The 26731-nt window shown below is 42.3% G+C and overlaps 2 protein-coding genes across 3 annotated transcripts in view; one reads left to right on the forward strand and one right to left on the reverse strand.

The window, feature by feature from the left end:
- FRMD6 (FERM domain containing 6) overlaps positions 1-26731 on the forward strand; it is a 190919-nt gene that overhangs the window by 26141 nt on the left and 138047 nt on the right. The window lies entirely within an intron of this gene.
- Positions 10629-14825, reverse strand: VPS16 (VPS16 core subunit of CORVET and HOPS complexes). The gene has a single exon (XM_086937321.1). It carries the CDS (start codon positions 14723-14725, stop codon positions 12221-12223), a length of 2505 nt encoding a protein of 834 aa, XP_086793447.1. The 5' UTR covers positions 14726-14825; the 3' UTR covers positions 10629-12220.

Raw genomic sequence — 26731 nt, forward strand, 5'->3', positions numbered from 1 at the left:
CATACCTCCCCACAAGCACAGCGGGACTAACCTAAAACCTTTACACCCCCACCCCTTTGCTTCCACAATCTCCCCCATACTCCCATGGAAAGAAAAGGGGATAAAGACCGTGTCACATCTAGTCATCCTGAAGCAAAAAAGAATCAAGGTTGCATAACAGGAGGAAGAGGGGATGTAAGTACTGGAACATGGAAGGATAACTGGAGTAATAAAGATTAACCAGAAAATAATCTAGACATTACCTCCTCAAAGCCATCTCATCCTAGTTCTTGCTTAAATGAGAATATACAAATGCCAAAATAAAACTCAAACTCTGAAAAAGCAAGTACGTCTATAATTAAATAAAAATAAATCATAAACAAGTAATTTCACAAAGCACTTTAGTCCCAGTTTCAAACATTTTTGATTCTTCAATTCTAAATTATAGTTCCTTCTAAAACTTGAAGGGACCGCCCAGGTTGCTGCAGCACAAGTTTCTTGAATAGAGACAAGGTAAACAAATATCAAAACGAAAATAGAGAATATCTTACTTAATTCCAGAGATTTAACCTGGTTCCTTTCTATAAGGCAGTCCAGTACGCCTATTGGGGATTGTGTCCAACAGTACAAACCTTAAGCAAAGAGCTACGCTGCCGCCTCACAATGCACATCAAAGGAAAGCCCACCTATATCCTAGGGTGGTATTCTGCACATGGCTTATAGGAAAGACCTGCTTCCAACATCATGTTCAGAGCGAACGAGAGGTGACTTCTTTCCTTGCCAAACTCCATCCAGTGATGCAGATTGTGCCTGGCTCAACAGACTGGGAGCCCCACACTGGTCGTAACCACCTGGAGCAAGTCTCTTAACAGGTAAACTTGGGTTTGTGGCAAGCCCACTACACCTCCATATGAAAGAATCTTGGGCACTAGAAACATTACCTTTACAAAGACCTGCCACGGTTGTTGAGGCCAATGCCATTGGTTATTTCACAGAAACCCTTCACATGCAATCTCAAAAAGATATGGCGCATGTTGCTGTCTCTATGGAAACAGACCAAAACAGGATGTGATGTGGTCTACTCCCCTTTTGACACCAGGTGAGTATTTAGAATGTGGGAGCACAAAGGATAGGTTATGCAAGTTTTAGCGTACTCACGTGGGGCCTGGTGAAGGTATTTCTATTTCTATTTAAAATTATTTATACAGCGCACGTACACCAGCGGTTTCTTGGCGCTAAAAACTGAAAGAGGTCAGAGCAGAAAACCCGGGGTAAGAGAAAAATGAGAAAATATAGTATTAGTTAAAGGATTTAGCGAAAAGGTATGCCTTAAGTTGTTTCCGGAATAGCAGGTAAGAGGTTGAAGCTCTGAGCTCTGCAGGCAAAGAGTTCCAAAAAGTAGGGGCGAGGGTCGCAAACTTCGAGCCTCCCCATTTCTTTCTTCGAAACCGTGGGACAGTGAGAAGGGATTGGGAAGATGACCTCAGTTCCCTGGGTGGAACATAGGGAATGATCTCCGAGGAGATGAAAGCTGGCGCCGTGCCCAGTCGTGCTTGGAAGGTGATAGATGCAAGCTTAAACTGGACACGGGCACAGACAGGAAGCCAATGTAAAGATTTCAGGAGGGGAGTGGGATGGGAGGATTTTGGGAGTTTGAACACCAGGCGCGCCGCCTGGTTTTGGATCTGCTGCAAACGCCGAAGACTATATGCAGGGATACCTGCATATAGGGCGTTGCCATAATCCAGGCGGGATACGACCATGGCAAGAGTGATAAGTTTTAGGGCATCAAATGAAAAAAAACGGGACACCTTGCGAATAGTGCCAAAAAGGAGGAAGAAACCACAGAACTAACCTGGGAGTGAAGGGTGAGTTGGGAGTTGAGCTTGATGCCTAGAGTTTTAACTGAGGTAGAGGGAACAGGTGGGGCACCATGGGAAGGGGGCCAGAAGATGGGGGACCAGGGGCTGGATGAACCACCCGTCAACACCAGCTCGGTCTTGTCTGGGTTGAGTTTAAGATGGTTGTGGTTCATCCAGTCTCGGATGTGAATCATGATAGTTTGAAAGTTGGAGACAGAGTCGGGGGAAGAGGAAAGGTTGAACACAGGCTGGAGGTGTGACCACCTCATTAAAATATGGACGAGGTAAGACGGTAATGGAGTTTAAGTATGATCAAGTTGACGAGATCAATATTGTTCAAATTAAGTTGAATAGCACTGCAGGCACAGGGTCACTGAAGGTCAGAATTAGTTTAAAGACACTAATGTGAACCTTACATGGTAGCCTGAGATCTAGCCTATATTTGAGCAGCTAAGATTAAATATAAACAAAACCCCAAGCAGTGGAAAGTCTGCTGTATTATGGGCCTTGAAGTGAGGCACACTTGTTTCTCAAGTGCTTCTCTTCTGATTTCTATATATCCATCGAGGTGCAGATTTCTGCAGGTTCGATGCATTGCACATCAAAAGCCACTGTAAACAGTCACCTCGGAGTATCCGTTTGCCTTCAAATCACTGGAAGAACCAATCCTCATCGATCCCACTTGTTTATTACAATTAAGAGGAAATTACATCACTGCAAACAATTTAAGCCATATATAGTACTATCCCTGCAATTCATGTGCAATTTCTTCTTTTCCTGGTGCATAGCAAGGCATGACCTACTGCTAAGGCATGTTTTGCTCATCGTCCGTTAAACAAGGTGGGAGGCATTTCATGCATAGGGGGCAGCTGAAAGGCAAGGCCTAGTTTCCTGGCTTTTAATGTCAGAATGAGACTACTTAAAATAATTCAGAAAGTGCCTGAAATGGAAACAGTTTAAGTGTGTGAAAGAGAGATGTTAATGAAGAAAACTTTATTATGGAGTGATTTGCTGCCCTCCATAGTTGTAGCAGATGATCGCCCTGCACATCTCCAACACGTGTACTTTAAAACTGTTACATCTTACTTATTGACCAATTGCGAGTACACTGGCCTGGGAGAAAGGCCTGTCTTAATTCACTAGACGTTTTTTTACCCATATTATGCAGGTTCCACCTGCTCCTGTGAGGCGTTAGGGTCAATTGTAAAAACACAAGTCTTGATTTATTCTCACAAAATGGCATGGCCCAAAACTTATTTCCGCAGGATGGAGGCAGACCATTACACTCCCAAGTGTTTGAGTTTTTGAAAAAAATATCTAAATTACTAATAAAGTAGGAGTTCCAAAAGGAGAAATGCCCTGGAGTTCATAGCATTTCCCTACCTACTGGAGATGCCTCTTTTAGAGACTTATCTCACTGCACTTACAAAGCCTTTGCTGGCTATTTGACCCATCTCAGTAAGCACCCACATATCTTTGATTCGTTTTGAAGAATGTCATCTTATACAACATTGATAGCTGTGGTACGACACATGGCTGAGAACTTGGACATGATTGGCTGCAACAACATGCTATCTAGAATTGCAATATATGTTCAGTGTATACACTACTATATATTGTAATACAAATACATTTTATATTAGCATACCAATATCTAAATATCTATAGGAAACTGCATGTAGGCTACGTTCAATTCATTTATAATTTGTGCAAAAAATGAAATCAAAGAACGTAGCTAAACATAAAATGCTACGGTCAGGTAACGAGGTGACAAAATGTCAAAGTACAGAATCCTCTCCATATATTTTGTTTTAGGACTCGCAGAAAAGGTGAGTATGAATATTCAATACAAGCACAGATGTAGTGAATAGCAGTCCATTCTCAGAGGAGTGAACGAACTGCTCACTTTTTTGCCTTTCCAGGATAACAACATGGGCCCACCTGAAGTGCCTGGCTTACTTAATTCTTTAGCAACAACCATAAACATGAATATCTGGTTCCCTGTCCACATTGGATAGGTATCACAAGAGCTTTTTCCTTTGTAGAAAATGTAATCCTATGTATCCTATATGTTCAACCTATTCATACATTATATAGCCGTTTTACAGATATTATAAAACCAGCCCCAATGTTTAATCATTCTGTGGGACAGTCCAAGATTTATATAATCATTTTCCTGCCGATTGTAGACCAACTGATGTTCCAACTTGGCTACATGAGCATTCTGTGAACATTGCCTTATCGATTATCACCTGCACCAATAAAAATTCTAAAATGTAGACAATGACGTGATTGTAAATTATCTTTATAACAAGACTGAAATTATAATCCAGATAAGAAGCATGATGCTTTGACCCATACTACCCGTGAAGCATAGGCTCAGGACTAAGGGAGCAGCCACCGCCACCTTGTCAAAGTGAGGTCTGCTTTAGAAAAAATGTTCTTATAAAACCGAAAAAGCTGGTTACAGGCTACTAGCGATAGCTCGGCGTGTGTGGGTCCTAGAGATATATGGATGTGTGAAGTTGTGACTGTTAATGATGGGAAAAGTGATATATATATATATATATATATATATATACACCTTGTGATAATCATTTGGTATTGGGAGATGTACATTGGGTATTCCAAATTGCGTAGCAAACAAATGTTACAGTATTATGGGCAAAAATTATGTTCAGGATGTGATGTATTGTTTGGGCACCTATATAATCTTAGAGTGTTGGCTTTTAAATGAGTAACTAGGATTTGTTTAAATTTCTTTTTCGCAATTGAGTGTAAGACACCAATGATATTATGTAAAGGTGGTCTTTTTAAACAGTGTATTCTAGGACTTTAACTAATAAACCGATTTGTACTTTTTAAAAAAATTGTAGTTGTCACGATTATCTGTAAGGAATATGTGGTCTCACTTACAATATATGTAGAGGATGTTAGTGACTGGGAATGAATGGAATAGCTTGAACATATAGGATTACATTTTCTCCAAAGGAAAAAGCTCTTGTGATACTTGTGTATAATACCCTATTCCTTCGGACAGTAAGGCGTTCCTCTTATTTAAAATAAAATAAAACATTTGATAGGGCCACAATTTCTGTCAGAATGAGGGCTCACCCACGAAACAGAGAATGGACCTAAAAACAAAAGATTCACTCTGGTTGTCTCTATTTGTGTGACACGGATTACAGTTTGAATGGCATTATAAGGCTCTCTTAAACTGGTGGTGCTCCCTCTATACTCCTACTAGGAAGTCCACCAGTCGATTGTATTTGATTGCAAGAAATTAACAAGGGGTCTTAACACTAAAAGATTGACATTACTTTCCAGTGCATTTATGTTATATCTATTTGTGTAGTATTAACAACCATTTGCATGGCATTCTTAAACTGGGGGCCTTTATGTATGAACTAGAAATGCTATCAATTGATTAGATATGGTTTGTGTTTTGCAAGAGATTAGTAAAGCCTATTCTCAATGCAAGTAGTCTTTGTGGCATAGTTTAAAGGTACTTTGTGTTCAGTTGTGGGAGCTCCTGGGCTGGGACTAGGTAAACCCATGCCTAAACGGGAGTGCTGTTACATACATCTTACATACACCTTTTTATTCCATAACCTTTCTTTGAGATTCTCCCTGCCTGGTATTTAAACGTATCCCCAGATCTGGCCCAGTTTGTATGCTGAAATGAAAACTGCTCCCAATATGTTCCAAACTGCATTCTTTAATCAAGCAATTTTAGTCTTTTACACATTCCAGTTTGAAAAGGTGACAATAGATTTGCTACTACTGGACCTAGAATTTGGAGCTTGCAGTCTTTGGATGATCGGGAAAAAAACGACTTGCTGTGATTAGGAAATATGTAAAAGCTTTTCATGTTCAGTAAATAAACTATAGATTAAGATATGAGAGAGATCCTTTCCATATTTTCTGTTTTCACAACACAGAATTGAAAACTTGCGTATTGCAGGGATCCGAGCACAAGAGACAATTCCGTTTGTGGTGTGGGACAAAAAATATATAGATATAGATAAAGCTTGGCTACTGACAACAAATTTTGTTCGCTTTGGCAGTAGTTCACAGCTGGAAAGAAGAAATAGACCACTTTCAGCTAAGAGGTAGAACTTTATTGCACAAGAAGTGCAGTAAAGTAAGAAAAAACCTTATTTTATGTCTTAAACAGAATGGAGTGAGGCATGGCGTGGACATGGCTATTGGAACCAGACCGCCCTTTGCTTTATACTCCGACTGGCTACTAAGCACCTTCAACCATGAAGCATTCAACCGGCCTTCTTGGAACAGACATTTCAGAGAATTTTTTTTTTTCAAGATACCTAGGGCACGGTTGAAGCAGAGACCCACCAAGAAACACCTCCTAGACGGAGAAAAAAAGACTGCATCTGCCGTGCAGGAAGTTTTGTGGCCTACAGTTGATCAGATATTTTCAATACAATTTATAGTAAATAAAATGAAGTGGCATGATACTGCTTCTTTCTATATTACAGGCAACGGTTTTTAATAGTGGACTGAATGACTAACAAACTAACGTGGTCATACCACAGGTATAAAAAAAAAACCTTGACGGCTGCCATATTAGGCCTCTACAGAAGGCCAACAACTGAAGCATGAACTTTCCTTCTGTGACAAAAATGTACACAAACTTCAACTAAGGATAAAAGAAAGATCCATACTGGAATTATCAGCGTTTAGCCTTTTTACCAAAAATTAAGATGTGCCAAGTACAGGTGTTAAGACAATACCAATCAGTGCTTGTACTAAGAGTGCAAAGAACTGGAAGGTCTTTTGAATATAGAAAATTACAAGACCAAGAAGATAGACATTGATTTAAATATATAATTTTGCTTTGCATACCATAAAAAAGTAAATCTACATCAAATTTCACATAGAAAGATAGATCCTTACTCTTATTAGGACGTAGCAATTAAGAATGATACATGGTCAACTTGTGGATCAATTCTTGGTGAGGCGCAGCAAACAGCACAAAAAATGTGCAAGTAATTTGAACTATAATATTCTTCTAAGCAAGGGTATAGAACAAGTCTTCAAATCGGGGAGGGCGGTTGAAATTGTCCCTGGAAGGGGGCCAGGCACTGGCCAAGAGGAGCATCATGCAGCAACTGTGCTGCCTATTTAGTAAGCCGCTTTGTAATGGGCCATCAGTAACATCTTTTGTCACTCATGTCCTGCCTTGGGAGTATGTGTCAAAGGGGGAGGGACTCCAAATGAACCTCAGCCCCCTACACTGCCCCATCCCCCGCCCCTCGGATTATTCTACACTTTAGGGACACCAGACTGCCTAGGCATGTTGAAACTCAAGTATTTGATTGCATCTTCGGACTGAATTGCTAAATTATGTTGAGCGCTGGAAATTTTATATAATGTGAAAATGTGTTTGTTATTGTTGGGGAAGGGGCAATTTACATGAGGGGTTACAGACTGGGGGAACCAGCTTCTGGTCAATGTGACCTCACAGGCCCGACCAGCATCTGCAATCCAGCTGAGCCTTATGACAGACTAGGGCAAGGAGATTCCTCGAACCGGATGTTCAATTAAAAAAAACAAAAAGCAAGAGGAACTAAAAGCAAAAGGGGGACAAAATAAAAGCAAAAACTGTAGTCTACCGTGCTAACCACTGAAGAAACAAGCAGAAAGGTACTGCTGGTTCGTTGACAGGAAGAATAAGGACAACAGCCTGTGAGAGGGCGCATCCGGATATCAATCCAAACAAGAATGAATTTGCAGTTTAATTTCAGCTTCCTACTTGTTACAACATAGAACCTTTTAAACCAGCGTCAATACGAAGCCCTCATTTTAAGCACAGAGGCAGTAAATGTATTCAAGCCTACCACAAGATTACTTTACGATATCGAAGACACTTTTGTCCATACCTGGTATTTGATAAACAAAGTATTCTGGAAGTTGCACTCTTAACAAGAGGTGGCTGGGTGGTATGGACAAGCAAACACAAATAAGCATCATAGAAAGTTGTGTATAGAGACAGAGAGAGAATGAGACACAAACAGTGAGACAGGGACAGGCATAGATGGATACGGAAGCATAGACAGAGCGAGAGAAGGGCAGTGAGACAGGCTATACAGATAAGTGTACAGATACAGTGAAAGGCGGGCATATAAAAAGAGACAAAGAAACAGACATTTGCGCTGAACTTAGCGGGTGACAAATGCAACAAGCACGGCGGCAAAAGTAAAAGCAACCGCGTTAACTTGTAACTTGATCCACAACAGATGGCCCCCTGCGCGCTGCTGCTCGCTCCCGACAGCTGGATGCCATGGGAGTAAACATTTATAGAAAAGGTGGGACATGCACCCGCCTTTGGCCAATTGAGTACTTTAATTTTTGAAAGCCACACACAAAGGCCAATAGTAAGTGTGGAAAATAAAAAACCACACGCACAAGTTTAGAGAAAGTCTGGAGTGATTCTTAGAGGCCTCTATATAGAGCAGCACATGCGTGCTGCGCTAAGCTCGACCTAAAAAATGAAGCATTTTAACTTCACAAGAAAATGGAATTTATGAAGCCAAGCACCAAATAGCAGCAAACAAGAAACAGAAGCCAGCAATTGGATGTGGACTTCTGCAGCATGGACTGGCTGTCACATATCAACATACAGAAAAGATATTTGAAACTTATTTGAAATGCCGAAATCCAGGTCATTGAGATAATCAGTTATTTTCTTAGGAAGCGAAAACCAAAGTCCATATGATTGATGCTGGCCTAACTAAGAGGTTTCTAGGTTAAGGAGGAAGGGACTCGTAAAATACATTTCAATTAATGGAAAATCTAAAGTAGAAGGAAATAGTGGACAATGGAGGAAATGCAACACAATTCAGGGACTTCAGTAAGAAAAAAGTACATTGTGAAGTATTCTGGATACATTTGTTTGCATTTCAGTGTGGCTGCTGAAGGTTAGAATACGACAAATATAATTCTCTGCTCTGCAGTTAACTAGGTCTTCTAGCCAGGTATACCTATTTTAGTAAATGGCAAATTATGATAGATATTTAACCTTGAGTTTTTTCCTCCCCTCAACTTTTTATTTCCCAGATTTAGTTCCAAATCATCTGTTTTCATCAATTCCAATAGACAATGAGTCTGGCATGGGAGATTTGGGGCAACTTTGAAGATTTAAAAAACTCCAACACATTTTTGGCTGTCCTAAGCTTTAACCCCTCCGACGCTCGACCCTTAGAACGCTCAGGTGCTGGGCTAAATCCCCTGCTGTGCTGGGCGTTTTAAGGAACGGGCGTGGCCACGACGAGACAAGCACACGAGAAACGTGACAATTGACAAGCTGAGCTAGTCATGAGCACCAGGGCCCTGTGCGCGCCCCCCCAGCACAGCGGGGGAATCTGCCTCGCAGCCAAGGGGTTAATATTTTAAAAGGGACTACAGCTGCTGGAGTAACATTTTGATTGTGCTTTCCAGTCTGCAAATTACTTTTTCAACACATATTTGAGACTTTTATTTAGCCTATGCATAGTTTATTCCCTTTTTAATAATGTTTTCTCAACTTTGAGTACCTGCTTCTTATGTTTACAGAAAATGTTAGAATGTATTGCTATCCACACAAATTTGAAACATGACTTGATGCTTTGTTCGGTTTTTGTGTCAGTAGTTTGTAGGCAGCAGGAAACATTCTCTAGGCTGCCTGCATTCCTAAATATGTGGGCCTAATGAATTTAGATTCAGCTTGCTGCAAGATTTTAAGATTAGAAAATATTAGAAATTGTCTTTCTAAATGAGGATACTGAAATAACTTGGCATAGGAAACTGTAGGATAATTTAAGAAAATTATGTAACTGACCTCCCTTATCCATATGCGGGAAAAAAAAACCATAACTGGACAACAAAAAGGAGGCACAACTTTTGACAATACATACATGTTTTGGAAACTGGAAAGGAAACTAGATTTGATAATGTGTAGGTATCAACCCTCTGCTGAAGTCCTACTGTGCAAAATACCTAGAGTGGGCTTGGGGTCAACCCATTGCTTATCATTTCCTGGCTTTCTCGTCAGCCTCATTTGGTTCTTATATGAAGCTGTTCCTGCTTTTCCTTGTTTTGTGCTTCCCCTGCATCATACTACCTTACTATTCTTTTGTTTGGGTGACTTGTAACCCCCACGGCTCTCATCAAGGAACTCCCTATTTTTTTGGTAACACAGCAGGAGAGAAGGCCTTTTCATATTGCCTCACTCGCACTGGTTCTTGCTCACATCTCCACCTCCTGCACTGTGTTGCTCCTCACCCACCAATCTTGTAACACAGAGAGGTGGGGAGGGGCTTGCTGCTCCGCTCATTCTGCAGTATTGCAGGCAGAAAGTATACTTAGTACGACTGAAAGTGAAAAGTCTACTCCCAGCGGCCAGAAAATCAGTTCAATGGTTTGATGCAGTTCTAAATGGCTGGAGCATTTTTTTTCTAGTTTGAGACTAAGTGTTTCCTTACAATTCTGACTTCCAGTTTCATGGCCTATAACAGCTCTGCTCTTTTATGTACCTGCAACTAGTCCTGTGTTATTTTTAATCATGTGCAGCAAGCTTTTTAAATGCCATTTCCTGTGTGAAAAGTATTTTATAAAGAAACTGTTTATGAAGATTGAAAATATGCTATTTATCGTCCATTTTAGAGATAACTTCAGGTGTGCTTGTTTTACTGAAGTATAGTTTGTTCCCCCTTTACTTTAAAAATGCTTCACAGACAAGCACTCGTAAAGACTAAAGCTTAGGAGACATTATAAAGACAAGACTGGTTGGCTTTGCTAGTGATTGTTTATTCTTACTGCTTAAATATCTGCCTTTAGAAATCAGTACAGGGCAAATAAAAGTGTTTTGGCGTAAGAGATACAAAATATATGCTTTACCATCAAAGATGCTGCATATGTGCTTCAATTTACAAATAGAAAAGAGAATTTGTTTCTAGTTAAGAAACAAAATGGTACAAGTATGAACAATTATAGCAGTTTATACATTGAAATATGTTAACAGAAGCATATGCAAGTGTTCCAAGGTTCATATAACCTCACTATCATGAACAGTTCAGTTTATTATTTCACAAAGATGGTGAAGGAATGGACTACTTATTGGGCCTCCAGTGATACGCCATTCAAGGTGCCACTTTACGCTCACATTGATACTTTAAAAAATATGTTTGTGGGAAAGGCATCTTCGGTATTTAAATTTACATTCTTGACGTAATGACCACATAAGCTTAATCAGCATAAACAAGAAAACATTTTTACTGTTCAAAGCCATAACATTATTTCAAATATGTGGGTTAACATGCATATCTTGCTGTGCGTATAGAATGTGCAGGAAAAGCTTGAAAATGTGCAGCACTATACATTAAAGTACTTTGATCAGAATATGTTGTATTCCAATAATTAATGCACATACAGTGGTTGGAATAAATTGCACATTCAACAAGTAGAGATATTGTATACCTTTATTATGAAAATTAGATAGTGCTATTACCAAGAAATGATTTGGTTTTAGGGTAGAGGGGGTGGCAAGAGCATAACACTGATTTGTAGTTTTAATATACCAAAGCACCATGACCTGCTGTTTTCCACACACACAACCCTCGCGAAACTGTCTGAATAATTATGTACTGGTGAACCCCTTTTACTAGGAGAACTGTGTGTTATTCTCCATTCTAGCCTGTAAAATTCGAAAAGATATTAAACACTTTGGGAAACTAAAGTGTGTTAATAGTTTCAACTCTTAATAAATCCCACCTGGTCAAAATGAGAATCCTCATTGTTAAACAGATACCAAATCCCTTTCCAGACATGCCTATCCCATACCTTTCCATCTCTTATTGGAAGAACACACTCCTACCCTACCAAGAGAATTAAACAGGCCAAGCCTCTCATACAAAAACATAAGATGGATTTGGACAAACACCCGAGACCCTGATTTTCTGTCAGAAGGGAACTACTTGCTCATTTTAGGATAATCCTCATGAATGGTAGCCACGTGGTGAATGGTTATTAATGAATCACAAATGTTACCCATGGTTTTGGCTTATCACATTTATTTATTTACCCTTGTAGGAATAACAAAGTGCTTATCCTTTAGTCATTGCCTTAGTAAACGAGAGTTCATTTCGAGTGTGGCTTAATGTCCACTTTTTGGTTTGATTCACAATTGTTTTATCCTCCCACTCAGTTGTAAACATTTGTATTTTTTTTCTTTACAAGTAACCAGTCAAACAGGTTTGGGCTTATAGTCACTGGGAACTAGGAGAAGTCTGCATCTATAATATATGGCCCATGACTCTTAGAGCTACTTATTAAGAGATGAAAAATGAAAAGGACACTTAAAAGAAAGAATTTGAGCAGGCTTATTTCTTAACAATTTGTGTCTTTGCACGGTTAATTTTGTCCAAAATATTATGGTCTGTACTTGGGGTGCATTTGGACAGGACTAGGTTCATTTCAGTTTCATTCTTGTGTTCAATTGCAGATTCAGCTGCCTGGTCCAGGTCCCCAACTAGAAGGAAGGCTTTCACTCTCTGCTCAGGGTTCACACGGGAAATGTATTTCTTGCCCTCAAACCTGTTGTGGTGTTTGACACATACTTCGACAAATGGGAGATATCCAATAGGAGACTTTTTGCTTTTGGCAAATTTTTCCATCTCCTCCCAGTCCTCTCGATCTGCCAGGGCAGATATCTTCAGCCACCAAAACATTTTGTCAGGTATTTTGAAATCCTTGTAGAGCTGTTCAGCCTTCTTGTGCATCCCATCCAATATGAGTTGGGTGACTGTTTCGTGTAAGGAAAAATCAAGGTAGCTTTTGTCCAACTCTTCCTGTAAACGGCGCTGGATTCTCAGAAGTTTTATCTGATCTTCTGTAGCTTTAACAGCAAAGTCATTCTTGGCCTTGTTGAATTCATCTACTGCATTTTGCAGGGCCCGAACACGTTCCTCAATTCCCTTTTCTGTTGAGTAACTTGATCGTATGTGAAAGTTGCCAAGTTCTTGGTGATCATCATCTTGGTTGTACAGGTCTTTAAGTGTCTCTACTTCCTGATGTTTACAAAGCTGCCGATAAAGACTCAGAGCCACTGGCTGATTCTGCAGGGTCATGAAGAACTCTCCTCGGTTCAATTCATTTTTTAAGTATGATACAACTGTGTACACAAGGTCGGTATCGCCACTCTCAATAGCTTTATTCAAAGCTAGTTTACTCCTCTTCATCTTTAATAGTAAAGGCACCTGTTCGCCAGACCTTGGCTCATATTCTAAAAGTTTAATAGCCAGTTCGGACCTTCCACAGTCAAATGCCTTGGAAGCAATCTCAGAATAGGAGATGCCAGGGGTGTCTCCGAGTTTCTGGTTGATGGCCTGGGCAACCTCTTCGTCGGATTTCTCCTTCTGTTGAACTTTATAGCAAGCCCAGTGAGCTAAGATCCGACTGACCCCTTGGAACTCTGATAGCCTCAAGTACTCACAGATTTTTAGTGCCAGTGGGTAAAGTCTCCGTAACACCAATCTGTCCAAGAGGATTTCCACCGTGAGCTGCTTGTACTGAAGATAGCTCAGGGGGATTCCAATCTGATAGTCCCGAACAGCATTCAGGATGCGCAGATCATGGCACATTTTAACAAACCCATGAGGGGGGAATTTATCAATGAAGCACTTCCCGAAGGAGGCTGCTCGAAGCAGGGACTTTTGTGCGTCTGGCTCATACTCGTAGCCTGCCGCTTCGATGCACTGTTCAACTGCCTCTGCCAGCAGCTCTTGCTCCTTGATCTCCCGCAGATATTCGTCGGCTTTCTGACACTCCTTTTCGTACTCCTTCTGGGCCTCCAGCAGCAGCGCCCCCGGGGCCATGGATGCGATCTTGAAGATCTCCTCGCTGGCCTTGGGGATCTCATGCAAAAACTCATGGGTTGAAGCGGAGATAATGCGGACTCCGTCCAGCTCAGGTACCAGGTGGGAGTCCTCGTCCAGCACGAAGGAGACGCTGTCGTCGGTGGTGTCCAGCACCACCAGGCTGCGGTCCCAGAGGAGCACCAGGGCATGGTGCTGGCTGCGCGGCTTCAGGCACCAGGTCATGTGGGTCGGCGGGGCGCGCTGCCCCGCGCTGCGCTCGCACAGCTTCTCCTTCATGGAGGAGACGCCCATCCAGACCCGGCCCGTGTCGGTGAAGAGCGCCAGGTACTTGTGTGTGAAGGAGACGGACATGGCCAAGACGCTGCCGGCCTGCGGGCTCTGGCCGGGCGGGGTGACGGCGGTGCACGAGGTGCTGTCCAGCAGGTACAGGTCGGGCCCGGCGGCGAAGAGCAAGACGAGCTGCCTCTCGCGGTAGATGACCTCCCAGCAGGCGGGCGCGGCCCGCAGCGGGGTGTCGGGCATGCGGCGCAGCCGGAGCTCGTCCACGCTGGTGGTGAGCGTGAAGCGGCAGGCGCCGGTCAGGATGGCCAGGCCCGTGCCGCGCTCGCTGTGGAAGAGGCGCGCCTGCAGCAGCTGGTTCTGCTTCACCTCGCTGCCCATGCTGAAGTGGCGGCGGTAGAGGCCGCACAGGTCGTGCACCAGCACCGTGCCGTCCTCCTGCACGCACAGCAGCTCCTCGCTGGCCGTCCAGCCCAGCTGCACCACCCGCCCGCTCTTCCAGGGCCCGCCGCCCAACCGCTGCCCCGAGGCGGAGTAGATGTCCAGCGTTGGGCGGCCACCCGCCGCTTTCTCCGGCCTCAGCAGCGCGATGGGCCCGCCGTAGGGGGCGGCGGCCACCAGGCTCTCGCGCAGGTCGGTGTCCCGCAGGCCCCAGCCCATGCTGTATAGCTCCAGCTTACGGTAGTAGGCGCTGCCCAGCGGGTTCCAGTTGGCCGTGTAGCAGGCCATGGCGGCGGCGATGAGGGAACCGTCTCTGTGACAGCCGCCGAGGCTGTCAGACTCAGCAGCGCGAGGCGGGGCTCACGTGATTGCCTGAGCCAGCCTGCGTCGCAGCGTCGACTGCAACACTAGACCGCGCGAGCCTTGTGTGCGTCGCAGCGTCGACTGCAACACTAGACCGCGAGTAAAGAATTCACTTCCGAGTGGCGGCCATGTTAGAAGTAGTGAAAGTCATAGTGTTGAATGCTCGACGAGATGGACCTAAGATACCCTTCTAACTCCACGATGACTCCAAACTAAGTCCAGTTATTACAGTAGCCCTGATATTTCGGATACCAGCAGGCGAGAAAAAAGGCCAGATAGCCTGTGAGTGTAAAACTGACAGCATCTTAAGAACGCGCTTGTGAACGCAAATAGGGTAGGCGCAAGAACGTCTTCAACTAATGTGGCAGCTCTCTGCCTTTTGGCATGGATCATAAGTTTCGTAGGTCCATCCGTGGATAACTGGTTCAAGTCTAGTTTCTTTCGTTGCATTCTGGGACTTGCAGTACTGACTTCATAATGCGATAAATCAACCTTGTAGCCCTAGAATGCAAAGGAAAAAAAAACTTAATTTGGCGTAGCTAGTCACACATGGACTCAGAGGAAGCTGGAATTCGTAATACGTTTCTGACAAACCAAGCACAGCAGTCAAGTTTCCCAAGTCCATGCATGATGTGCTGCTCTAATCCAAGAGTTTTATTTGAATTCTGGGACGTAAAGTCCTGTTTTATAATGGAATGAACAAGACTTTAAGCCCCAAAAGTCAAAGTAAAAAACCTGTCCTGGAACAGCACATCATACGTACACTTGGGAAACTTGATAGGGCTGAAAGGTAGTTAGCCATTTACTCGTTTTATTAGAGGTGGCTGTGATATATGTATTAGATCCTCAACTGCTGACCCACTGGTGCTCTTGAAGTAGCCAGTAGCCTCTGGAGCCAGGGGAGTGCAGCAGAGAGGGTACTTTGTTGGCTGGCTGCAGTGAGACTGCTCATGGTGCCCCCATCAGCAGGAGAAAAGCACCAGGACCCAGGTAGAGAACAGGTCTGGCACAGGAAGCCAGGGAATCAAACTCCCCTCAAAGGGCACTCCTTTAGAGTACTGAAGAGAATGGTCTTGGTGACTAGTGCTGGCTGAAAATGTATTCATTTGGAATTGGAAGAGGTCATGCAGGGGGCCCCTTTCCAGAGGCACTTGTTTTCTTAGGGACTCAATTCCCCAGGGCTCATTACCCTTAAGAGTGTCCCAGCAATCTCACCCCCTGGGACACGTAAAAGAACACTAAGGCTGAATATGTTGCCTGCCCCGTTGCCCATGTTTGGTGGGGCAGGTCGTGCTCTTCATGGGTGGTAGCCAGGAACTACTCGCAGGTTACAACTTCAGAAACCTGCTCATTAGGTTTTCATCGGTCTCCTCGAAGGAACACCACGTACTCCCTCGCAAGGGGCTCAATTTCTTAATTTTCTGCTTACGTTGGCCACACGATGGCTGGGGCACCATCAGTGATGTGGGGACTGCAAAAGCACAGCAGTCCCCTCAAGAATGTATTTCAAATCTTGAGCCTAAGTCTCCTGAGGCCTTTAACAATTTGTCCCTGGGAGAGGGTTTCCTTATTTTCAAGCATTCTCATTCCTGGAGCTTTTTTTGTCTTGGGCTGTGGAGTGCAGGGATCTCTTGTGGTTGGTCCTACAACTGCAATAGCAGGCTTATGGTAGTAAAATGAAACCTCTGACATATGTTTCAGAATTTAAAAATTTGTTGCTGACAACATTGGTATTGGTGATTCAATGTTTGTTATTATAATGAATGTTTTTGAATGCGGTTACTGTCCCCGTTGATTATATTGGTAGTGTAATGTGGAAATATGACATGGTTACTTTTATCGATGTGGCACCCTGACACTCTGTAGGCCCACATTATCGACAGTAATGCCCCCTTATATTGTGATGTTACATATGGTACAGGTGGAGGGGGCAGAGGTATTGTGTCGCTAGCGTTCAGGACCCCTTATGATGTATTGTAATATGAAGGTGCCACCAAATTTTGTTTTCATCCACCTGATGCATATATTTCAAATTTCATGTGTGTTATTTAGTAGTGTGTGTATAATAAATGTATACTTTTACTTTTTACAAGAAAAAGCATTGACTGAACAATAATTTACTGGGTGTTATTGCATATCAGGGAATTGGAATTACTGGCCCACACAACCTCCCTTGAGTAGGCTTTGGACTGCTCTGCTTCGTTACCCTTAAAGAGTCAAATGCTACAATGGGATAACTGGTTCCCAGTATAAAGACAATTGTGCAATTATTACTGTGAATGGCTCATACGCTCTCCAAATAATGACACAATTTCTTACATAGACCAGTATTAAATGTGTAATTTTTTTATTTTCCTTATTTTTTGACAATTATCATTGGTCCTTTAAATTTCAATGTAACATACTTAGTGCTGGCATGATGTGAGCCCATCTGGATATGTAGGATTTATTTCTACTACAAACGGTTGATACTGACTATGATGTTTGCTACTGCATATCCAGCAGTATCAAATCAAGACACAACAGGCAAGCTTCTGTCAAGCATACCTGGCTGTTTGACTCCTTCAGCATGGCTTGACTTTTATTTTCAAGCCAACAGCATCTTGCTATCTGACGTTTGTAGGTTTTCTTTTTATATGGGGTGTTGGTTAAAAAGCCATGACTTGTTGAAGCCCAGAACAAAGGGGCAGCAAGTTCAAGACCTTAGAAAAACAACCATGCCAATATTCTAGAACAGGAATGTGGAAGATTCTGAAAATAAAATCGACTGAGTACATTTTGACTACTGACTTCTATTAAAGCAGATGCAGTATCAGGTGTCAGATAGCCATGTGAAGAATGAAGCCATTTTTGGCTTTGAAAATTGGTAGTCTCCAGCCTGAATCAGGTCTGTTCGCATGTTTGTAATAGATCAAATAAAGCCCCAAAATTCAACCTTGGTGAGTCCTCATCTCCAAAGCACACTCCAGCAGAGACCTAACGTTTTACCAAAATTCAGCACTATCTGATCCACGCTGCACAGCTGTGTGATCAAGCTTAATATGTCATAATACAACACTAACTGCATGATTACAAGTGAAGGTGCTATTTATCTCACCTGGTAAATAGCGATACCTAACATTTCGTTATTTATTGGGTGGAATAATTACCACCTATTAGGAGTTTATGGCGAATGACATGCAGATTTTTGTGTTTAACACACCAAACTCTGCATAATACAGTAAATACCGTATGGATTTCCCTGTTAAAATTCAACAGATTTGACCTGCAGAAATGTAAGGAATGTTGGGTTATGTAACACATCTGATAATTATTGGACGTGCTAAATAAAACCAAACTCATAATTCTGTCCCATGTGTAAACAGAGGTTTACGCACATGATAGAGTTAACCGCCCAACTTGTAATAAGGGCCTTAGTATATTGAGTGAAAGTATACAGCCCACTTCCTACAGTTTCAAGCATATGCTGACATTATTGTCTACCCACAGGCTCCAGTACCCAGTGGTTCCTGATGGTCAGCTGCATGTGTATTGTAATTGTATTTGTATTATACAGCACTTACTACCCCTAACAAGATGTATGGCTCTTTGAGCAGCTCCGGCCAGTGACTCTGCCTCAGGCTTTGTCCAGAGGGGTGCTTTGTCCTGACTCGGCTCGCAGATTAATTTACAGCCGTACTAATTTGATGGTCCATGCAAAGCCTATGAGCTGTGAGCACTATCACATCACTGTGTGGTGGGGTGGGACCTTTGGAGGTCAATGAGAGCAGAAGGACCCTTCATGATATCTAACGGGGACCCAGAGCACGCCTCATGTGTAAGTAGCAGAGCCGTCCACCCATGCTGAACTTTATTTAACTTCGGCTTACTTTATCAGCACTGCCAAGTGCCTCGCATTTGTTTTGAGTCCTTGCTGTAGCGCAATGACATGGTCAGTATGCACATGTGTAATACGATGCATTACGCTCTGCAGGGCTGGAAGTCTAGCATGAATTCCCCATCTGTGACTATCTCCGTTGAATGACTTGCTTGCTGTTACATAATGAGAATGCAAGTATAATTTGAAGCCAGTCTTCCAGGAGCAGCTTTTATCGGTGTTTTGGACCCACTATCCCAATCCAACAAGCAGGCATTTCGATTTAGTCTGGATCATATTTAGAATATAACGAAATACCGAGCTGGATAGCTGTAATATACATCAGTGGCACCACTCTTCTCGTATTTTACAGCTGAAGTAGCCTATTGAACTTGATTAAAGCAAATACACTTCAACTCAATCACCACCTGCCTGTATGGACGGAGCACCCACTCAGCTAGCAGCGTAGAATAAAGCTCATAATCTTCCCTCTTCTGGATAAAATGTAACTAGTAAATTCATGAATGGCTGCATAACCTATATAAAAACGGGGATAACCTTTTTATTGTATAAGGAAGCTGCAGCAACGCAGTGAATCCCGCACATAGCTTCCTGGAAGCTTTTCTTATTTGTTGTCAGGTATGAATTAAATGCACTTTTAGTTCTTAGTGGAGGACTGCCACCAAGTAAGACGATGACATTGCAAATTCTGTGTCCCCCCAGCACTCTGGGGTAACAGTGTACATGCTTGAGAAAGTCTGTTCCCATTCTAACAGGATGGTTTGGCACACAATTCTCACTTCTGCCAAGTATTATAAACAGACATTTCAATGCCTGTGTAATAAATGTGCTTAATGTTCTAAAATAATAATTTTTAGTCAATTCAGTATTGCTGCTGCCCATTCCAAACTGGCAGGTTGGGTCAAACTAACTCTTTTCTCAATATTACAAAAAAGTACGTGCTGCTCTTCAATATGAAATTACATCGATTTGCATGTATGGTTTTGTACCATGACATTTTTCATGTGCAGTGGATATAATCAAAGGTGATTACCTATAATCCAAAAATAATGTCAGCCTTGGAGTGAGATCGGATCATAAGTACGACTTGTGAGTATAGCCCCAGTTGTTGTGTTCTGTAAAATGACTCTAAAATGGAATACATGATGTATTAAGCAGTGTTTTCTCTAATCAGTTTATGGGGCCCTGAGATAAGGACAAGTATTTTGAGCTTTGTACTGTAGTAGTAAATGTGCGAATATTTGTTGTTATATACATTTATTTATTACAGAGTCAGTATGAGAACCAACTGGAACTATTGTTTGATCAAAGTTTCCATTCAAACGTAATTTATTGTTTTCTTAATAATTTTCGTGTTGTTTTACAAATGTACACAACAGTTAAAAACATTTATCTTAGTTGCTTCAGGAGGGCACGTTTTGGGAAGATCTGTGAAGCGGGGGAAAGGGAGATGGGTCAAAAAAGTGATTTTTTCCCCCCATTATAATTCATATATGAATGTTTTCCCTATAGGGAAAGAAAACACTGAACTGAATGAAACTAAACTCAGCATGACATTTGAAGTTTAGTCAAGTAGGTGCCTTGGCTTGATTTGGTGTAAATCCATTCAGCAGTTTTTGAGAAATTGGCACTTAAAGATGTTTCATGGTGTGCTTGACAACTTGGGTCGTTTGTAATCAGTGGTCCAAAAACCAGGTTTGCAGATCTTCCACAGACTCGCATTTAAAAAGTAAGCAAGTCTGATTGGACGAGGGAGATTTTTCTCATGTCCATTTCGGTTCTGTGGACCCATAGCTCTCTAATTGGCTGGCTGCAACTTGAAGACAATGTTGTGGCTGCCACTGCAGGATTCTGGAACCTGATTACTTGGTCCTGAAAAATTAAAATGAAGGAGCCTCAATTAAAAATTCTTATACACACAGAATAGTTATATAGCTACACATGTTTAAATCACTAAATAATACTACATCCATGGTCATCTCTTTCATAGTGTTTAAGCTAATATGATACCTAGTCTCACCTATAAAATTGTTTATGACATTTGTAATTGCATTTGTTACGTTAAAAGTGAGGTCAGGTTCATTGCATTTGTTATGCGAGTTATAGTTTGCATGGCTTTTTTTGCGAGCTATGGATAAAGGAGCTAACCATAACTTCAAAATGTCTGTGTTTTTTCATTTTTATTTTGAAATAACTTCATTATTGTATGTATTTACATTAATACATGTGGCCCAGTAACTCACGTTATTTAGAGCAACTGTACTAATAAACACATATTCAAATAATTATTGTTACAGTACAAAATTCACTTGAGAAAACCATTGTTTACTGCCTCACAGATTGCATTTTTCAATCAATTTACTCATGAAAACGACTTTCCTTTAGACTGAGGCCCACTCAATGTGGTTTAATCTATCGCATAAATTTAATCCCATGGATTCTGGTGTTGTTCGAAAATCTTTTGTTAAAACAAATACACCTGAAAAAATACCATGATATAACACATATATATTATTGTGCTGAGAATAATAAACTGTTTGTTACTGTTGTTGAGGAGAGGGCCTTTGCTCTCGTGAGTCATGTTCCCTCCCAAATCAACTATGGTGATAAATAGAAATGTTGTTTGCCGTTGTAAAGTCTTTCTAGCATGCAGTCATAGAGGCAGTAAACGTTGTTTTTCCCATGACAAGTTTGTTATACTCTGGTAATAAAACAAAATTTGATCTTTGCACTGTAGTAATTAATAACTGAATATGACGTATTATTTACCGGTGCTCTAAATAAAGTCCTATGGAATTATATGTATGTGGTGTACTATAATATGTGTGCAGAGTGCAATAGGTTATTAGTCAGGGTGCCTCTTCATTGTGTTTTTACCTAACTGCACAAATGTACGTACCCTCTGTATACTAATTTTGGTTAAGTACTCTTTAAAAAAAATAATGTGCATACAAATACCATAAAATAAACTATATATGCTGTTGTGCAGAGTGTAAAATCCTGCTTGTTACCATTATTGAGAGAGGTAAAAATATTCTTGACCTACTCAAGGCTTCACCAAATAGCAGTTTAATGTCCCATTTTAGCCATTGCTTTCTGTCAATTGCATCAGTTGTTAGTAGCCACATGTAGCTGTGCGGAACTGATAGTGTAACATCCTTTATTTTATCTGCAATTTGGCCTAATGTGTTCTTTGTCCAGTGTGTGCAGCCAGGATGCAGTGAGGAAATGATTTTGTATATATAATGTTAAAATCATGTTTTACCAGTGCATAAAGATAAGTGTAATAATGCCCGAATACATTTTTGCTGAACTGAAGCGAGCATTGCTGTAAGGAAATAGAATGTCTGTAATTTATTCTCAGAATACATTCATGACTCACAAGAGCTGTAGAGAAGCAAGTCTTTTCCAGGATAGTGGTGCAGAGAGGCCCTTGGCTCGCGCTCTGAGCAATCACAGTCCAGCACAATCAGGTTTAAGGAAGGTAGACTGCAGTGGCATTTCCAGAGAGGTGCCTGGAAAAGCACACGCCTTTAAATAGTAGGATTTCCTGTACCACACTGAAAATAATTGGCTGGCGCTGTTTGCATGAGATAATGCGCAATCGTTACACTGCTCATTTAGACCATTAAGCACTTGCCCAGGCCTCTATTGCAAAGAAAAAAAACAGACAAAAAAGTTTAACAACGTACTGGGGGGGGGGGGGGATAGAGGTGGGAGGGGGAGTTGTAACCCACGAAGAGCCATTAACAGGATGGGGGTCCCAAAGGTGGTAGTGTGGGGAACCTATTATCTTAGGTTGGTTACAGGTAGAGGAGAGGTTAGTGAGTGGAGCGTCTTTCTGTCTACATCTTTGGGAGGTGAGTGTAGTTCATCTGGTGTTTGTACCCCGAGTTTGTAAAGTGTGTGCTAGGTCTCTTCGTCCTATGGAGGGATGTCGAGAATAATTTGGGACGGCTTCGTTTATAAATACTGGGCTTTACACAGAGGCTCAGCACAAGGGGCTCGAAGGTCTGATTCTCCAGCCAGCCACTGGCCGCAGCAGTGGAACCTCCACTCCACCGTGGCCCAGGCGCGAGCAGGTTCCTGAAGCCAGAGTCGCAGCCCGTGATGAAGACCGCGCGATCCTGGGGGTCAATCGGGGGCTCTGTCCCGCACCGGCCGCCCAGTGCCAGCCAAGCCAGGGCGGGCACTGCCAGTACCAACGTGGTGCACAGCGGGCCCAGGCACCAGCAGAGGAGGGGCAGCAGCAGCAGGAAGCCCAACCAGCGCAGAAGTGCCTGGCTCCAACTCAGCGCAGAAGTAGCAGCACTACGCACAAACAACACGGTGGCTGGTCTTTCTGTACACGCCCAGGATGCCCCGAACTGGACTCGTCGTGCCCTGGCTGTTGCTGGCCCTGGCAGCTGCTGGGATTCTGAGCAATGATAAATGCGGGAAAAACATTAAAATCGCAAGCCCCGGATTCCTCACTTCGCCCAACTACCCGCACTTCTACCACCCGAGCATGGAATTCTGCTCTCCTGGTTTTCTGGGTCTTGACCTGGGTGCATCTTGCCATTTTGCGATGGTTTCCATCGATGCCCATGACCCGAGTCCGCCATTTTGTTGATTCTTGTCCTTTCCTTTGCTCCATTGGATTCCATCCTGCCGACCTTCAGACATTTCTCTTTTGCTGGACTGCCCTATCTCTTTCTCCCCCTTTCTGCTCTCACCAATCTCCGCCTCCGACTCTTATCCCCCACCTACCACACTCTACCCCTTTTGATTTTTTTTCTTTTTTTTTCTCTCCGTTCACTCTGTAAATATGTGATATATACTTGTTCAAGCCTAATCTCTGGTAAAATATAATCCTGAGAAAATCTACTATTTGTATATATGTATATAGAGATAACTCTAACCACTAGTATATGAAGTAGACCTTTGTACTCACTACCATTCCTATGTGACTCTTAGAGTTTATCCATTTGTATCTCTTCCTTGAGTGACTTTACAACTTTGACATTTGCAATTTTTTCTGTTTGTATTTTTTATGTAACTCATGTAATCCAAAGTCCTTATGTATTGCAACTGATTCTTTTGTAAAGCGCTCTGACACCTTCGGGTAATGTTCGCGCTATGTAAAATCGCATTAAATAAAAGAAAATAAATAAATAAATTCTGGGTACAGAGGGAACTTTAAAATCAAATAGCCCAACACCTTTGCTATGAATCAAGCACAAACACAGTTTGCGCATTATTTAAAGGCACAGTGGTACTTGTAATGAAGGCCTCTGTGTGATGTCTATTTTTTTTTTGTTGCAAATTGGCGAATTTTGCAAGGCAGTAAACTGGTCACCTTACTAAACCTCAGAACCCTTTGGTTGTATTTTAAAGGGATTTTAAAAAGTAAAGGTCTTTCTTTATTGTAACACAGGACAGTTACACAGTGAAAAGACCCCTGCTTTCGTAAGTGCCAGTTGAATGTGAATTTCACAGTAAGAACACTCCTTGGTTCACCGCTCAGTGGTGCCACATAGGCACATGTGCGCAGCACTCACTGGGCAGAGCGAAATATGGCAGTTCATAAATTGGAAGCAGATGCTTGAAATGGTTTTTCCTTACTGCAGCATTTTTCCTCGCATGTGTGGTACCGGGAACGCCTCGTGACTGCAAGGAATGTGTGTGCCTCCTGCTGCTAAATGTGGCAAGAGCTGCTCAGAGCAGAATTCCTCTCTAAAATGTTCACAATTGTTTTTTTTCTGACAACTCTCAGGTGAGACAGAATAAATAATGTTCATAACTTGCATGTGGATGTCAGTATCTAATTACTTTTTTTATAGCGCTGGCTTGTCATGTCACTTCCCAGCACTAGAACATTGATTCACTTTAATTCGATTTGATAAGACCTCTCCGTGTATTGGTAGGTGCTGATCGATATGTATGAGGGCGGCTTGTGGGTCTTAAGTGATTGGCTGCACTATGGACATCAATGAGGGGTACAAAAACACAAAAGGAATGCTTCAGGTGTAGAAAGACCCATCACATTAGCTAAGTCTGAAGCTGAACGTCTCTTCATTAAGAGAGAACCCTGTTTTTTAAGGGCGAAAACCCTCACATACACTTAGGTGACATGCTTCATCAATGGGTTCCTCCTCACACCACTTCCCAGAGATCATTAGTGTGGGCTACAACTCCTGATCGGGAGAAGCTCTTAAGATTTTTTGTTCATTGTCAGGTCCCATGTGAGCTTCAATATGTGGATGGGTGTGGCAGAGTGTAGTGCAAAGGTTAAAAATATCTCATGGTGGAATAAGTCAGAACTTTATTACAAGTCCTCAAGGGGTATATTAATTTATAGGGGTGGTAAGGGATATATTAAAATATAGGGGTGGTAATGGGCATATTAAAATGTAGGGGTCGTATACCTTCTACGCAGAAGCCATGAGAGTCGACATGTTTCTGCAAATCTTGAAACCCTACAAAGAGGTGTGTGGTATTCGTCAGAGCCAGAATCGTTTTCTTTATCACTCTGCATTAAAAGGTTACTATTGTGAAGGAAAATTATTTGTAAAAAAAAAAATCAATGATACAACCAGTGTGCCATTCTAAATGTGGATATACTCAGTGATAGCATCACCCGCAGACGTCAAGTGTTCTACTGCAACTCTCAATTTCTCAGACAGGTTAATAACAGGGCCTTAAATGTTTGCTAGTCTGTGGACATGTAAGGCCCTGTTATGTATCTGTGTGATGCATTCCTTTTGTGTTTTTGTACTGCTTTGGGAGCCCTACATCACTGGTCTCTAAACACTTCCATCTGACCCTATGTGTGATTATATATAAAAGAGGAATACCGAGGTTTAACTGTTGCAACCCTTGGCATATTTGTTGCTGTCTGTGCCACTGTTCTTGCTATCCTTGTCATGTCGGGGGTCAAAGATGCAGCAGTGGGAACAGAAAGCACTCTGGGCTCCAAGAACCCCATTTACTGTGTGTTGTTTCGCACCCATACCTCTTGCCTAGCCTCGCAGCAGGCAATAGGAGGCTTATGAGAGAATATGAGTCGAGAAAAAAAGCCCACCAGTGATTTACATGGAAATAAGGACATGCAGGTACTCTCTGTCCAATGTATCCATTTCCTTTTGAGAAGTGCCGGGACACTCCCATTAAAAGTATTTTACCAGTGCTGCGAAGTGGCGGTACATCCCTCCGTCAATTTTAAGAAGTGCCTGGCAGTACCTGCCAATTCGAAGCTCTGAAGCCAACCCTCTCATGCCATCAGCTTCAAAGTGCGTTTGATGTCGCTTTCGCTACCTTTGGCATTTTGATGATTCGAAGTCCCAGAGCTAAATGTGGTGTCCTGCCCCTGTTGTCTTTTCGAAGAGCTATAGACAACTGATGTTATTAAACAAGTTTAGTGGTTCCCTGTGTATCAACATCAGAAGGATAAAAGAGTGAGTTGTCCTTGCTGGGATTCAAACCTGAGATTTACAAATGTCAATACAGACTGGTGCTTAACAAACGGCTAACGAAATATAATATGATATATAGGAAATATAATGGACCTAAATTTTGATGGGACAGTCCTAAATACACTTTAAGTGTGCATACATGAGAATCATGGCCCCTTGGTTTTAAATCTGAGGGGTCTTTGCATGTTTTTGTAAACCATCTTTTAGTTGATTTCGCCCTTCACATCAGTGGCTACTTCAGTTTGTTTCTGACGTGTATGGTGGCTGCATCACCTGGAGCAGGGTTCGCTTCGTCGCTTAACCCTCTAGTGCTCCTTCCTTCCTGCTGCACGTTCCCCACTTCCTGCCTCTGAAGGTCATGGTGGTTGGCGGAAGTGAGAGAAGGCCCTTGGTTTATGCAGGGTCTGAGAGTGTGCGTTGTTGGCATGTGCGCGTGCGTGACGTGCCTCGTGTAATTACTGCTTGACGTACACAATAGTTTCAGTGCATCTTTAAAGGTTTACGGCAGACAACTGATAATTTCTTCATTCAAAAGGAGGGTCAGTTTGGGATGGTATTTGGTGAGGTTGGGAGGAAAACAAGATGGAGGCGTTGAAGGGT

The sequence above is a fragment of the Lissotriton vulgaris genome, chromosome 9 (genome assembly GCF_964263255.1).
Source record: "Lissotriton vulgaris chromosome 9, aLisVul1.2, whole genome shotgun sequence".
Classification (NCBI taxonomy): Eukaryota; Metazoa; Chordata; class Amphibia; order Caudata; family Salamandridae; genus Lissotriton; species Lissotriton vulgaris.

What these genes read in the sequence shown, in the direction of transcription:
- VPS16 (XM_086937321.1), bottom strand. Translation starts at nt 14,725, where the DNA reads ATGGCCTGCTACACGGCCAACTGGAACCCGCTGGGCAGCGCCTACTAC.